The sequence below is a fragment of the Cydia strobilella genome, chromosome 2 (genome assembly GCF_947568885.1).
Source record: "Cydia strobilella chromosome 2, ilCydStro3.1, whole genome shotgun sequence".
Classification (NCBI taxonomy): domain Eukaryota; kingdom Metazoa; phylum Arthropoda; class Insecta; order Lepidoptera; family Tortricidae; genus Cydia; species Cydia strobilella.
The window spans coordinates 46819-63505 of record NC_086042.1 but is presented as its reverse complement, the minus strand read 5'-3'; the positions used below and the strand labels follow the sequence as shown (position 1 = coordinate 63505).

The window sequence follows — 16687 nt, the reverse complement described above, 5'->3', positions numbered from 1 at the left end:
TTATTAAAGAATAGCAATTTAAGAGCCCCCATGCCATGCAGCAAGCTCGGCCGAATTTCACCTTCCCATACAAACGGAGTTTCGTTGTCATTTTAAAACTACGTGTTAGATTGTAATGAAACTTTTCACATATTTATAATTAGTTTATATAGCTCCAGTTTATTAAACAAACAAAATAGAGGCCTTAGTGAAATAGTGGTATTAAAATAATTTGTATAAAAATATTAAAAATGGTCCGAGGGTCATGATCCTACGTTTAACTAACGTTAGCGACATCTAACTCGATCACTGCGCCATCTATTGGCAGGCAGCGTAAAGCTATTCCAAAAAGAGACGTAGAAGCGCGCTACAGAGGAAAAATTGTCACTATGTCAATAAAAATATTTAACAATTTACCTCTCGCAATAAGACAACAACCATCGATAACCCATTTTAGGCGGCATCTATTCAAATGGTTGAAAGAATAGTACATTTTACAACTAGTGTGAAAAGAATGTCTTTTTACCACTAGTACCGAGGTATCTTGCCACTCGCTTTCAGCTCGTGGCAAGACTCGGTACGAGTGGTAAAAAGACATTTCACACGTGTTGTAAACGACGTTTTTTAATACAATTGCGAAAAAATAATAAATTAATATATCATTAGTAGAATCATACCACCAAACCAAACCAAAACCAAAAGTACCTATACAGCCCGCGATACTTGAGCTGCCGCAGCCCGCGATACCTTCATACTCGTGCGCGCCCCGGCCGCGGCCGCCGCGGGCCCGGCGCGGCGCGGGTTGGTCAACGACACCTCCTCATAACTCATGAGGCCCTGGTACCTTCTCCGCGCTAAATTACATTTTAACTGCGTTTCGAAAGTATAGTTTGGAACTAAAAAGTAAAAAGCACTAGTTCGAGAAATTGAGCTTCTCACACGCTAAGTAGCCACAAAAAGTACCACTTTTTGAGCAACTGTATTAAAAAAATGTTTTAATACAATGAATGAATTTATAGAATCTTATAACGATGAATAAAATGTGTTGTCCTTATTTATTTATTTAGCATTTAACATGAACAATATGTTTGAAATTTGTAATATAATGTTGTATTAATTTAATTTTTAAATCATGGCATGTTTGTTAATATTTTAAATACCTATAGTTGTTAGTCTGTATAGTTTAGGCATTAAAAAAAAAAGTTTTTGCATGCTTATTATTAGCAAAGTGTGTGATCTAATTTTACATATTATGACCATGAATGTTACCACACTTAATGCAAATAAATATATTTCATTTCATTTCATTTCATTTCAATTCTTTATAATAATTACAAATATAAAAACTAGCGGTAATTAACATAATTAGAAACAATAATTGAAATCATTAACAATATTAATTATACATTACTGATACTGACTCCTCATTTTCTTCTTTCCGACACGAAAAGGTAAGATTTATTCATCCGGTAGATGTTGTTTATTACACAATTCCTGAATGATAAAACACGCTGTTAAGATTTTTCTACAAAAACCCTAGCAAATTTTCTGGTAGAGGGGTTAGGCGCGGTTCGGAGTTAGGTCAGGTTTTGAGTTAGGTCAGGTTTTGAGTTAGGTCAGGTTTTGAGTTAGGTCAGGTTTTGAGTTAGGTCACGTTTTGAGTTAGGTCAGGTTTTAAGTTAGGTCAGGTTTTGAGTTAGGTCAGTGTTATGTATGGTAGATATGTAGGAAGCTCGGTAAAGCTACAAGTACCGACATATTTGCTCAATAAACGCAATGTCAGTCCAAATCGGTGTTTCATTGCTCGAACGTATCATTGGCGACGGGATCGGTATTTTGGTGTTAAAAACCCATTTAGTTACGTTTTTTAGTGTTTATTAGCTTGAATACAATGCCTCTCGGAAAGGTGGAGTGTTTACGTGTCGGGTCTGACTGGGATGCTTACGTGCGCCGGGTTAAGCAATTCATCACGTTAAACGCAATTGACGACACATTAAGAGCCAACAGGAGCCGAGACCAAACTCAATTTTGAGATTTGAAAGAGAATATCGTCGTCGCGCTGACGGGGGCGGTACCGCGTACCGAGGGACTATCCCAGTGTGTGTGGTGCACGCACACCGACGCGCACGTTATTTGCGCTCCTCGCCGGCCTCACGCCGCTCGCGTTTTTAGTAACTAAATTCAATATCCTTCTACAACCTGCAATCTAATTAACATTTCGAGTTACAGAATAGTAAAAAAACATAACATAACATGGACATACAAGAAAACATTGTTGTATAAAAACATACAAGATAACGGCTGTTAAATTAATCCAATTAAATATTTTTAAATATGATAAACAAAAATATTAAATTATAGTCGTGAGTATTTTAAAAGTAAAACTCCCTTATACCTTGATTTTAAACAAAGTATTTTACTTATAACTTACTTGGTTCGTATGAATTAGTGACATACCTAATTAAAAAAGAAAGCTATAACTCCCGCGGGAACAATATAGGCCTTTTCCCTTCAGTACACCTGCATGAAATAAGATCTTTTCGAGCAAGCGTCTTGAAAAACAAATTTGCCGCTCTCCGGCTCCGTTGAATAGAAAAAAAGAAAGCCTCAGGTTAGATAAAATTATCATAATAAAGAAACATGTGACATGTGATATTTCTTACTTTGATGTAATTATACAGTTTTATTGATGGTCCGTTTTTTTATTTATGTGTCAGATTTTGATAAAAATAGGTATAAATTGAAGAGCTCCTAATTCTGATCGGAATAAATATGAAACCCAATAAATAAATAAATAATAATAAATATTAAATCAATATTATAGGACATTCTTACACAGATTGACTAAGTCCCACGGTAAGCCCAAGGAGGCTTGTGTTATGGGTACTCAGACAACGATATACATAATATATAAATACTTAAATACAAATAGAAAACACCCATGACTCAGGAACAAATATCTGTGCTCATCATATCATATCATCGAACCCAGGACCATCGGCTTCACAGGCAGGGTCACTACCTCCTAGGCCAGACGACCGGTCGTCGCCCAATATTTTGGGACAATAGTCTAGTCTACAAAAGGTTCAAGGTGGTGAAAAAAATAGTGTAAGCTGTTCGCATAAAAAAACCGCAAATCGATGTACAGGTTAGCCGTTTGGTACACGTATATACTAGTCAAAACAAAAATTTTGACCCGCAGTTCCTAAAAAAAATTCCCTTAGGAGGGGAGTGCTGAAACCTTTTTTTGTATAAAAAAAAACTTTTTTTTAAACCTATCGTATACTTCTCATCTATCATACGAAAGGGCTTTTTGAAGCGATTCTGAAAATATACCACATCATTGCATTTTAGCCATTTTTAGGGTTCCGTAGCCAAATGGCAAAAAACGGAACCCTTATGGATTCGTCATGTCTGTCTGTCTATCGTCCGTCCGTATGTCACAGCCACTTCTTTCCGAAACTATAAGAACTGTTGAAACTTGGTAAGTAGATGTATTCTGTGAACCGCATTAAGATTTTCACTCAAAAATAGGAAAAAAAAAATTTTAGGGGTTCCCCATACTTAGAACTGAAACCCAAAATTTTTTTTTTCATCAAACCCATACGTGTGTGGTATCTATGGATAGGTCTTCAAAAATGATATTGAGGTTTCTCATATATTTTTTTTCTAAACTGAATAGTTTGCGCGAGACCGAGAGACACTTCCAAAGTGGTAAAATGTGTAACCCCCCCTCTAACTTCTAAAATAAGAGAATGATAAAACTGAAAAAATATATGATGTACATTACCTTGCCAACTTTTACCGAGAACTGGTTTGAACGAGATCTAGTTAGTAGTTTTTTTTAATACGTTATAAATCGTAAACAGCAATTTACCTTTCACTCACGTTTCACATAAAAATACATTGTTTAAGTTGTGTAATGTACGGAACCCTCGGCGCCCGATTCCGATTCGCACTTGGCCGGTTTTTTTTTAAATTGAAAGAAAAAGAATTTTCAAAACATACCAAGTTTGGGCTCCTCCAGATACGATATGGCTGATTTTTTTTGTACAAATGATACGTGATATCCTCATATGTAACCCCAAAAAAGCAATAAAAAATTTATTTAATTTTTTTTTTTTCAATACAAAGTGACACAGTTCTACTTAACCCTTTAACTTGACCCCAAACTTGGTGTGTTTTGAAAATTCTATTTGTTTTAATTTACAAAAAAATGGCTAAAATGTAATGATGTGGTATAATTTTAGAATCGCCTCAAAAAGCCCTTTCGTATGATACCACACACGATAGGTTTTTGGAAAAAAAATATGTTTTTTTTTTTTCATACAAAAAAAATGTTTCAGCATACCCCTCCTAAGGGATTTTTTTTAGAAACTGCGGGTCAATAATTTTGTTTTGACCTCTTAGTATGCGTGTGCCAAACGGCTAACCTGTACATCGATTTGCGGTTTTTCTTTGAAATTGGGTCTGTACGGCTGCCACTAATAGAGATACTAACTCCTAAAAATACGTATGATACCTCATTGGATTCAGAATGATGTCTAGAAAAATGTATGTAATTAACAAAAAACGGCCAAGTGCGAGTCGGTTCCGTACACTTACGCAAAAAACGGCAAAAAATCCCGTTTGTTGTTTGGGAGCCCCACTTAAAAAAAGATTTTATTCTGTTTTTAGTATTTGTTGTTATAGCGGCAACAGAAATACATCATCCGTAAATATTGCAACTTTTTAGCTATCACGGTTCACGAGATACAGCCTGGTGACAGACGGACAGGCAGATTGACAGACAGACAGACAGATATTATTTTAAAGGTATTAAATATTCTTTTAAAAATTAGGAAATAATATGGTGTATTTAAAACATATCATGGAATATACTACGGTTATAAATTGATATTATGTAAAGTAATTTTTTCAACAAGTTAGGCAATTATTAAGTAACCACATGTTTTTCGAACTTTCGTCTTTGTTGTAAATAAAAAAAAATGAAAATAATTGGCGTAAAAAGTATTTCGCCTCGTGGAGCCCCTTTCATGAGATCACGTCACAAAAGTTTTAATAAAATTAATACTTTGTTTAAAATAAATTTTTGAATAATAGTGAAAATTGTAAAATATAAAGCAATATAATAATACGTACTTAGAACTGATACTTTTCTAAATAAAGAATGAATAAACTAAATTGTGTAATTAATTTTTAGTGCAAATCACCACAATTTGCTTCTAAAGAGCAAATCTGTGACCAAAAATTATATATAGTTTTAATTTTTCGTTCGTATATTCAGATTTGTGTATGAAAATGTGAAACTATTATTTCTAAAATAAATTATTCGTCCCTAATTTACACAAAATTTATACCAAATTTGATCTCATATCAAGAGATAGGTAGAAATAGAGGCAAACTGGACCGCAGAAGCCGACTTTTCCCCTCCCTTTTTGGGGGGTGGCCAGGACTTAATCTCGTAGCTATTTAGTGCGTCAGCTCAGCTTTGTATGAACCAAGGAATAATAAATAGTGTTAAACGATATCCCCTGAGGCCAAAGTGCATACTCACTTTACTTACTTCGCCTACTAAGAGGCAAATCGCGACTTTGTTATGGTTTATCGATAACTTATCACATCACTAGATTATCGACTTTCAATGTCGACTATTGCCCATCACTTTTCTGTCCGTGTACGTATTTAGAAACTTGACCCCGCCCCTAAAATTAGTGCGATAAGGACAACTGCAGCTTAGGCGAAAAATCCTGCGTAAAAATCTCAAAAATCGAGGTTTCGTACTCGACTGTTTCCTCCTCCAAAACTTAAGCAATCGTAACCAAATTTGGAAATCTAAATGATTATGAAATTGTCTGTGTCGGACTGTTTTGATTTTTTGGCTAATTGATACCAGTTTTGAATACCACGCCTCTCATTGCGGCATAGTCAGTGAGGCCATTTTTGGCCATGTTTGAAGGGCTCTAGCGCCTTAAAAAACAAAAATATCAAAAAAAGCAAAACACACCGACACAGATATTGACAATATTAATCTGTGTTGAAAAAATCATTCCTCTAGCTTCAAAAACCAGGGAGGAAACAGTCGAGTACGTTTGTATGGAGAAATGACCACTCCTGTTGGCTCGTCGGTGCGGAGTGTTATGAGCTTATGTGTGATTTGTGCGCACCCGCTAAACCCGAGGAAAAAACATTCGACGACTTAGTCAAGCTAGTACGGGAGCATTTGGAACCCGCGAGATCGGAAATAGCGGAACGACACATCTTCCGTCAAAGAAAGCAGCTACATGGAGAAAGTATACGCGAATACCTACAGAATTTAAAACATCTGGCCAAAACGTGTAACTTCGGGTCAGGTCTCGAGGTCAACCTTGGCGATCAATTCGTGTCGGGGCTGCTGAGCGAGGAGATGAGGTTGAGGCTATTTGCCGTACGGGCTATCGACTACAAGCGCGCCGTGGAGCTTGCCCTGGCGCTGGAGGCGGCAGAGAAGCATGCGGCGGTGGGCGCTCTGGCGGGCGCGGCGGCCGGACGACGGGCTGCATCGCGTGGGGGCGGCGCGGCGGCGGAGCGCGGGCGCGTCGGCGTCAGCGTCGGCGCCGCCGGACGACGGGCTGCATCGCGTGGGGGCGGCGCGGCGGCGGAGCGCGGGCGCGTCGGCGTCAGCGTCGGCGCCGCCGGACGACGGGCTGCATCGCGTGGGGGCGGCGCGGCGGCGGAGCGCGGGCGCGTCGGCGTCAGCGTCGGCGCCGCCGGACGACGGGCTGCATCGCGTGGGGGCGGCGCGGCGGCGGAGCGCGGGCCCGGCGGCGGCGGCGACGGCCGCGCCGCGGGCGCCGTGCGCCGTGCGCGCTGCGGCAAGACCGGTCACGCGGAGGGCAGATGTCGTTACAAACATTTTTCATGCGACGCGTGCGGTGAAAAAGGCCATTTGAAAGTGATGTGCAGAAAGGAGGTATCTAAAAAGTCATCAAAAGGTCAGTACTTTTTAAACGATTCTGATTCGAATGACAGTGATTGCCATTTTTATAAAACTAGAGACCTGTTGCGGCGTCAAAACGCCGCTAGAGTATGGTTCTAAAAGTTAGGTTGCCTGTCCACTGAAGCGGAGCGGTAAGCGGGGAAAAAATCCAACAATAGAATTTCATTAAAATTTCAGAGCGGAGATTTTATGCCATTCAGTCAGTGGATTTTTTCCTCGCTCATCGCTCCGCCACCTCGCTCCGCTTCTGTGGACAGGCAGCCTAAGACTGAACGCTTAATGAAATCAGGAAATGTGACGTCTTCAGATGAATGCTGTCACTATCTATTTGATGCTGACTATACCCACAGAATATGAAATCTTACACATAATTATTTCTTATAAAATGACGACACGTTTGTATAATTTTAGCGTATTATATTTCGGTCGCGTAGCACCTACCAGCATGTTTTGTGATCGTTAGTTTTGATGCAAAAAAGACATAATTATATGCATCTTTCTAAACTAAAAATCATGATACGCGACCGCGATATGATACGGTAAATCAAGATTTCGTGGATCATCCTGCCTTCTTTTCATTTGGCTCTAATGCCTAAAATTTCATAGGGCTAGAGTATAATTTATATTTAATTCTCTTTTTCCTATTATTCATGAGACTGAAGTTTACAAACATTTTACAAACATTCCGTGACATTCCGTGTCTGGGATAGCCCAGCGCCGCGATAATAGACCGCGAAAATCGAAGTTCAAATTGCGGGCATCTTTCTCTGTCACTCTAATTACGCCTTCATTGGAGTAAAAGAGAAAGATCCCCGCAATTTGCGAATCCTCTGAGCTAATAATAGACATAGTATATACACGTAGTTGTCGCGAATATCGCGAATCGGCTAATAGCTGCCAACGTCACGGAGTAGATGGCGCTCGTTGTCACGTTTAAGTGAAATAACCGGTTCTAGGTTGTTGTGATTTTTAAGGGTAAAAAGAGGGTATACGCGCAAACGACAGTAAGAAGAGGAGGTGGGGTGCGAACAAAGCTACGGGAAGAGTGATATTTGCTTTAGGATCTATTCAAGGAGTTTCTTATGGTGTTATTAGAATAATGAGGTGTCTATTGTAGATTGTGACTAACATTCATTGTGATATCAGTATTCAGAGTGTCAACAGTGATCCGAGGGAATTGTTCATGGCTAATGTAAGTGAAGTTCAATCATAATTATACGAAGGGTTTCGTCCCAAGATATTAGTAATTTAGAATTATAGAACACATTGTAGTTACGAGAAAGTGTAACCACTCATCATATGAACTTGAGGTAAACTTAGTGTGCGGAAAGGGGTCGCTATAAGGGGAGGTTGGAGGCGACTATGAAGCCCAAGTAACCAGATGGATAATCAGGTTTAACTCATGTTATACGTAGGTAACAAAGTAGGACACCAGCAATGAATTATCGTCATCTCACTAACGTCCAGGCCTCGTATAGGTAAAAAAAAAAAAAAAAAAAGGTATGCAGTATGTTTACATATCGTTTTTCCAGTATCAGTAAAGGCATCAGCTCATTCAGTAAAGGCATCAGCTCATTCGATAGGTTAATAAGTATAGTGAGCTTGACGACATGGTGGAGCATGCTGGGAATTTTTATGCACTGTTATCATCATCAAATGTAACGTATGTTTCTCTCTAACAGATGAAAAGTCAATTTTCTTACGCATGTACAGTCAACAATACTATTAGCTTAGCACCTTTGCATACAAATTTCTATGCAGGGGGTAGTTTTTCTCTGCAGCTGACTGTACAATTAAAGTGCTAAATTTTTTGGCTTGTTCAGTTCAATTTAATGTTTTATTTCAGGCATGAAGCCCATAATATTTATGTAATCCTTTTCTTGCAAAAAGGCGTTAAGCAGGCGAATATGTTAGTAGTTAACCGGAACACATAGGCAATTAAGTACCTACATTTTATTTAACATTCTTGCTCTTTGATCTTTGGTATACAAGAGATTGCAAATGTCAGTACGTATAAAAAATTATTTTTCCCCTCACTAGCTCGGAAAGCCGTCTATTATCCTTTAAAACAAGCGGGGAAAAACGCATTTTATCCACTAGTGGGGAAAGTAATTTGACCTTGGATGGAGCGTGTTTAAAATAAAAAATAATAAAATAAAATATCTTTATTTCAGAACATTCAAAATTCCATGCAATATTGTTAGTACCATCGTTATACCTATGTGTTAGTAAATACATTAAAAATAAAAACAAAACTTTTAACAATAAAATCAAAATCCAATAAATTTAAATAATGAATACAATAATAATAATTAATATGTCAGATTCAAAATAATATAGACTAGAATAATAATTAGAAATGTCAAAAATTTACCATTTTCTTTTAATTTAAATTCATATAAATAATGATTTCATGTCAAAAGAGCAACAGATACAAGCATAACAAATGTCGATATATGTATTCTACTTAATAGTTTTGACCCATGCACACAGGATGGAACTATCAGGTCTATCGGCGATTACCTTCAGTATCCCGTTGTCGCTGCGTCGGATGCGATTTAGGATAGATGCGACCCGCTTTCGCCTGATCGCATAAAAGTCGTCGGTACGCGCCTCGGCAAACATTCCTGACGCGCTACAGAACCGTGGCAACCTCAACAGGATTCTGAAGGCAAGTAGCTTGACAGATAACAAAACGTAAAACGCTCATAATAGTGGTTCGTTCGATATTAATTATCATTAAATAAATGGTTTGAGAATGTAATAAAAAATACCAAATTTAGCTTTATTTAATAATTTTAAGTCATAAACCTTAAAATTCCATAAGAAACGTTAGATTTTTTATAATGATGTTAAATATAATTCTGAACGCACAAGTTGAGTCGATGCAATTTCAAAACGCATCGTTGACATTTCATACGTCAGAACAGAAATGTCAACATTGTCAACAAATTTTTTACTGTTCTTCTCACCGACTCACGTAAAAATCAGAATTTCTAGTGTTTTCTGTTATAATATCGTAAAAAAATTAGTGATTCCAGTGATGAAGATGATCTAACGCCTGTGGATGTTGCACTTTTCTCGCTATAGTGAGGGGAAAAGTTTTGTGTTACACACGGGTGCAAATGTATTTTACTTCTCGTGTGTTGAAACACTCGCTACGCTCAGGATTCTATTTTAGAACCACTCGCTTCGCTCGTGGTTCAACTATAGAATCCTTTCGCTTGCTCATGTTTCAATTCCACACTCGCGGGTAAAATACAACTTTGCACCCTTGTATAACAAATAACTATTAACAAGTATTCCACTTACACAGTTTTCTCAGATATCCAGGTTGAAGAAAAAAATGTGTCTCATTTAAAGATGGTCTCAAAAATACAGATTGGTTCAGTTATACCTAGAGGTGAGATAATTAAATGAAACAACCGTTTTTTGTAAATATTAAACAAACAGTTGTAATCTTTAGATATAGGTAATCACAAAAAGGTAACAAATCAACAAAAATAATCAAGTTTCCGTTTGTTGTACACAGAAGCGAATCACTCAAAGAAATCTGTCATTTTAGTTTGTCTTTGGGAACCATCAGCACTAAGATGTTTTCAATGCAATAAATTATATCAAATATATACTTATTTCATTGCGTGTCTAGCCACTCAAAATCGGATATTGACTGTTGTATTTCACGTATTGATGAAGGCTTAAGGCTTCGTTTCGGCATATTGCAAATATGTACTCATCTCATTATGCACAATAAGCCAAAGTCCGAAATTTGCGAGTAGACTAAGAACGAAACGGAAAATTATTTTCGTCCTACATAAGTCTTAGTTAAAGAGGTTCAAAGTTGACAGCATCTCAGTAACAGAGGTTAATACAATATAAAATTCAAGAAAAACGAGATAACAAAAAGTCTTTAAAACATAGTCTCAGTAAAAGAGGTTAAAACCGCTCACTGTCTCAGTTATAGAGGTAATTTTGACGAAAAAATCGACAGGACCACCCACTCATTCCGGTTTCACGTAGTTTCATAAATTCTATTTGAAATACAAAATACTAAAATGCTATCTTTAATCTTTGAAAACAATGTTAATCAATCAGTTCTATAGAGTGCAAATTTGAAGTTGATTCCTCATGTTAAGCAGTAGGATAGAATTTCAAGTTATGGTTTTGAAGTTATAAACTTTTAAAAGCATTAATTTATATTTTTAACGTTTTACAGCCAGTATTTGTTACTGGTTGATTTAATAATAGTATTTTTGTTATACAAGGGTGCAAAGTTGTATTTTACCCGCGAGTGTGGAATTGAAACAAGAGCAAGCGAAAGGATTCTATAGTTGAACCACGAGCGAAGCGAGTGGTTCTTAAATAGAATCCTGAGCGTAGCGAGTGTTTTAACACACGAGAAGTAAAATACATTTGCACCCGTGTATAACACAAAACTTTTCCCCACTATAGCGAGGAAAGTGCAACATCCACAGGCGTTAGATCATCTTCATCACTGGAATCACTCATTTTTTTACGATAATACGATATTATAACAGAAAACTCGGGAAGTTGTGTATTTTTACGTGTCGGAGTCGGTGAAAATTTTTTTGTTGACAATGTTGACATTTCTGACGATGCGTTTTGAAATTGCATCGACTCAACTTGTGCGTTCAGAATTACATTCAACATCATTTAAAAAAACAAATGTTTCTTATGGAATTCAAGGTTGTCATAAACCTTAACTTAAAATCATTTAATAAAACAAAATTTGGTATTTTTTATTAAATTCTCGAACCATTTATTTAATGATAATTAATATCGAACGAACCATTATTATGACGTTTTACGTTTTGTTATCTGTCAAAAGCTACTTAAACACGCTCCATCCAAGGTCAAATTACTTTCCCCGCTAGTGGATAAAATGCATTTTTCCCCGCTTGTTTTAAAGGATAAAAGACGGCTTTCCGAGCTAGTGAGCGGAAAAAATGTTTTGTTGAAACACTCGCCACGCTCAGGATTCTTTCTATTTTATTAAAACGGAGCCTTCTTAAATTGGTCGAGTACCTAGATTTTACCACGCGGACTTGCGCCCCTTGCCCCCCGACCGCCTGCCGCGGCCCGGCCGGCCCGTCATCGGCCGGGGCGAGGGCGGCAGTATGACAGATTACTAACTGTTTTAACAATTAAAAGGTTCTTTTTTTCCTCGCAAGTGTATTGAAAAACGTCGTATGAAACGCGTGTGCATTGGTCATTACACACATCGGCTTTCTTATTGCGCGCTCGCTAACAGCTCGCGCGCACAATATCGCCTCGTGTGTAATGACCAACTTAGCACACTTGTATCACAATGTATTATTACAGTACATATGGTGCTACTTTTTCGCACTAGTGCGTAAAAGAGCACTTTTCGTGCATATGTTGAAAGTTTAAAGGGCCATATGTACTGTAAAACGTTGTACGATACACGTGCGAATTTCCTATTTTTCGCACTAGTATCGTAATGTACTAATTACGTTATTTATACCTATATACAGTCATTTGTTTTTTCAACGGCTTCAGTCGGTGTCAATCAGTCAATTGTTTTGTTTATCCTTCGTGGAATTAGTCGGGCAAATAATTTTAATAGTCATAAAATTTAATAGGCTATTAAATTGTTGGCTAAATCAAGGTCCTCTCGTCGATGAGCCGTGTGCCGTGTGTTCCACATTCCTGTTTTGGGAACGAGGTCCTTCAAAAATACCCGACACTTCAGACAGAATAAGGTCACAAAACAAAACATTGCTTTAGCGAACTGAATTATACAATTTCAATGGAAAGTAGGCCCCTATCAAGCAAGCTGAACATGTGATATATTTTTAAATACCTTCGCTGCTTTTAGTTTTTTGCCAATGTCATATTAAGATACTTATCTTTTTGAGATATCATTGTCTCCTCCCCTAACTTTTGAACCATGGGTCCAAAAATTATTAAAAAACCGGCCAAGTGCGAGTCCGACTCGCGCACGAAGGTATCCGTACCATTACGGCAAAAACGGCAAAAAATCACGTTTGTTGTATCGGAGCCCCGCTTAAATATTATTTTTTTTCTGTTTTTAGGGTTCCGTACCCAAAGGGTAAAAACGGGACCGTATTACTAAGACTCCACTGTCGGTCTGTCCTTCTAACAAATACTAAAAAGTACGGAACTCTCGGTAGTCGAGTACGACTCGCACTTGTCCGGTTTTTTGTATTTGATTTTATAGCGGCAACAGAAATACATTATCTGTAAAAATTTCAACTGTCTAGCTATCACGGTTCAAGATATACAGCCTGGTGACAGACAGACGGACAGCGGAGTCTTAGTAATAGGGTCCCGTTTTTACCCTTTGGGTACGGAACCCTAAAAAATCGTGAAACAAAAACTTTATAAATACTTACTTTTCTTAGTAAAGAGACGTAGGTACAAAGCGCTGCAAAGCTATTACTCCCTTATGCTTGTAATGTACATGATACTAATAGCCCCCGTTTGACCCACTGAACTGAGCATGGTGATGGCCCGACATGCTCTTGAAGTTTGAATACGTTACAGCGATCATACGGCTGAGACAACTTGCTATTTATTTTCCTACTTAATTAAATTCACTGAATATTGGTAGTAAAGCGCACTGAAGAAAATTACACAGTCATTTGTATTTATACCATAGTGTCGCGTTTTAAGGCGGGATAGGGATAGGGTTATGATTCAATAATAAAATAAACATTTAGAGTTTAAGACATAGTAACATACACGCGAATTTTTTTAAGTTATGCTTCTTTCTTCGCCAGTTGGCTAAAAGGTCCAATTTGCAAGCAAGTGTTTTGAGAATTAAGTGATAATGCATAAGTTTATGGCAAAAATTTCATTTTTGGTACAGGCTTTTATTACTGTGCCGGGTCATGCTCAGTGTAGGGTTCCGTAGTTACTTGTCCGTCATAATAGATTGCCACAAACAGGGGATATTTTTGAGTATTCTGTATTGTAACAAGCAAAAGGCCTTATCTTAGCCGCACTTTTACTAAGAAGGGAAGACTTATTTCCTGCTACCCAAAGGTTGTCTGGAAGAGATCGCATTTTAGCGTTAAGACCGCCTGTTGTTACCTGGTTCTATTTTTTCTTTAAAAATTTCTTTGTAGTTTTACATGTATGTAAAATGTATAATTTTGGTGCAATAATAGTTATTTGTTATACAAGGGTGCAAAGTTGTATTTTACCCGCGAGTGTGGAATTGAAACATGAGCAAGAGAAAGGATTCTATAGTTGAACCACGAGCGAAGCGAGTGGTTCTAAAAAAGAATCCTGAGCGTAGCGAGTGTTTCAACACACGAGAAGTAAAATACATTTGCACCCGTGTGTAACACAAAACTTTTCCCCTCACTATAGCGAGGAAAGTGCAACATCCACAGGTGTTAGATCATCTTCATCACTGGAATCACTAATTTTTTTACGATATTATAACAGAAAACACTAGAAATTCAGATTTTTTCGTGAGTCGGTGAGAAGAACAGTAAAAATTTCGTTGACAATGTTGACATTTCTGTTCTGACGTATGAAATGTCAACGATGCGTTTTGAAATTGCATCGACTCAACTTGTGCGTTCAGAATTATATTTAACATCATTATAAATAATCAAACGTTTCTTATGGAATTTTAAGGTTTATGACTTAAAATTATTAAATAAAGCTAAATTTGGTATTTTTTATTAGATTCTCAAACCATTTATTTAATGATAATTAATATCGAACGAACCATTATTATGAGCGTTTTACGTTTTGTTATCTGTCAAGCTACTTAAACACGCTCCATCCAAGGTCAAATTACTTTCCCCACTAGTGGATAAAATGCGTTTTTCCCCGCTTGTTTTAAAGGATAATAGACGGCTTTCCGAGCTAGTGAGGGGAAAAGAATATTTACTTACTTACTTACTTCCTTATTGCAAAAACTCAAAAATAATTCAACCGATCATGTTCGCTGTAGTTTTACTTGAAAGTATCCACTAAGCTTTACTAGCACGATTTTTTATATATTTTTTGGACCCATGGTTAAAATGTTAGAGAGGGAACACAATTTATTTTCATTCGGAGCGATTATTTCCGAAAATATTAATTATAATTATCAAATAATTGTTCACGACGAATTCGTGTTGAAAGACTTATCCAACGACACCTCACACCATAGGGTGGGAGCGAAAAAAATGTCATCCCTACTTTACATGTAGGGGAGGTGCCCTTAAATAGTACATTTCGATGCTAGTGCGGAAAGTATGTCATTACTTCACGAGTAACGAGATATCTTGTCCCATATTTACCCTCCTACGGTCAAACAAACCCGATACAAACCCGATAGGGTTTCACGGCACTTTTCTGTCTGATGTAATGAAAGATTTTAATATAGAATAAATAAATAATAATAATAAAATTAAATTTAAAAAAGCTGGAAAGCCAACTTTCGCGAAAACCAACTTTCCGCACGCTCGGCACGCTAAACAGCTACGTAAAGTAGCACTTTTTGAGCAACTGTATTAACAAAAAAATTTTTTTGGTTTTTCTTTTACCACTTAATCGCATTAAATGAAAATTTCAGTGCACTAACGACCACGGAGCAAAGCCTCGGACAGACAGACAGACGGACGGACATGGCGAAACTATAAGTATTCCTAGTTGACTACGGAAGCCTAATAAAAGCTCGTAATAACAATAATGAATTACTTTGGTTGCCAGTTGAAAACATCCGCAAGGCGCGCCGCGCCGGGTCATTTTCGTCGGAAAACTCGTCGGAATGCATAACAAAACACATCTAATTGAGATCTCGAGAAATTTCCCGCCACTCCATTTTGTTTACGTTCGTGAATTTAATATAATAAACAGTTTTCGTTGATTGATTCATTCTGAATCGGTGCCGAATGTGCCTAGTGTATACACAATGAGAAAAATTTACTATCATAAAAATTTACAAATGTTTTGAACTCTCCGTACCTCTACCATCAGTTGCCAGAGTAAATTTCACTTACTTTAAGTGAATAAACGCGCCGTACGTCACATATTTACGTCGGTTTACGTATTATGTGCCCAACTTCACTCCACTGCAAACGATGCTGTCCCTTTCTAAGTATACTAAAAAACAGAGCAAGAATTATATCGGAGTATTGTACAGCGCCTCTAGGTGTCACCTAAAGAATTAAATATCAAACGTATGAGTAAACGGTAAATTACCTATCGAAATCCTTAGCAAACTACCAGTTTTGACATTGACATATTTACTCACGTCTACGCGGCCAACGTAATTTACTTTCTTGTATATATGTATGTGTTTATTTTTAATTTAATATTAATAATATTACCTATATTTAAGCTATCATATAATGTTTATAATTCTCTGAATTCAAAATTCTGGGCTAAATCATCAGTGGCGTGCCTAGAGTTTTGGAGTAAGGCAAGCCGAAAGATTATGTTTTCGTAATAACTGTCCAATCTTTACTCTTTGTACTCAAATGAATTTCCTAGCGTATCGAGGCGAGCTAATCATAGCGCACAGGGCATACTCATACTACTACTAGATAGAATTTTACAAACATATCAGGGCCTACCGCGAACTCCGAAGTTTGCAAGTTGCAGGCATTTTTCTCTGTCACACTAATTATTTACGCCTTAATTGAAGTAAAACAACAATCCCTTGTGTTTTGTAAACGGCCGTACAGAATTTTCTCTTATGCGACTGACTTATCTGAGAAT

The 16687-nt window shown here is 37.3% G+C and overlaps 1 protein-coding gene across 1 annotated transcript; it reads left to right on the top strand.

Moving 5' to 3' along the window:
• Positions 1-6127: 6127 nt before the first annotated feature.
• Positions 6128-15756, top strand: LOC134748999 (homeotic protein female sterile-like). Its single transcript, XM_063683887.1, has 2 exons — positions 6128-6953; positions 15677-15756. Exons 1-2 carry the CDS (start codon positions 6128-6130, stop codon positions 15754-15756), a joined length of 906 nt encoding a protein of 301 aa, XP_063539957.1.
• The last annotated feature ends 931 nt before the right edge of the window (positions 15757-16687 follow it).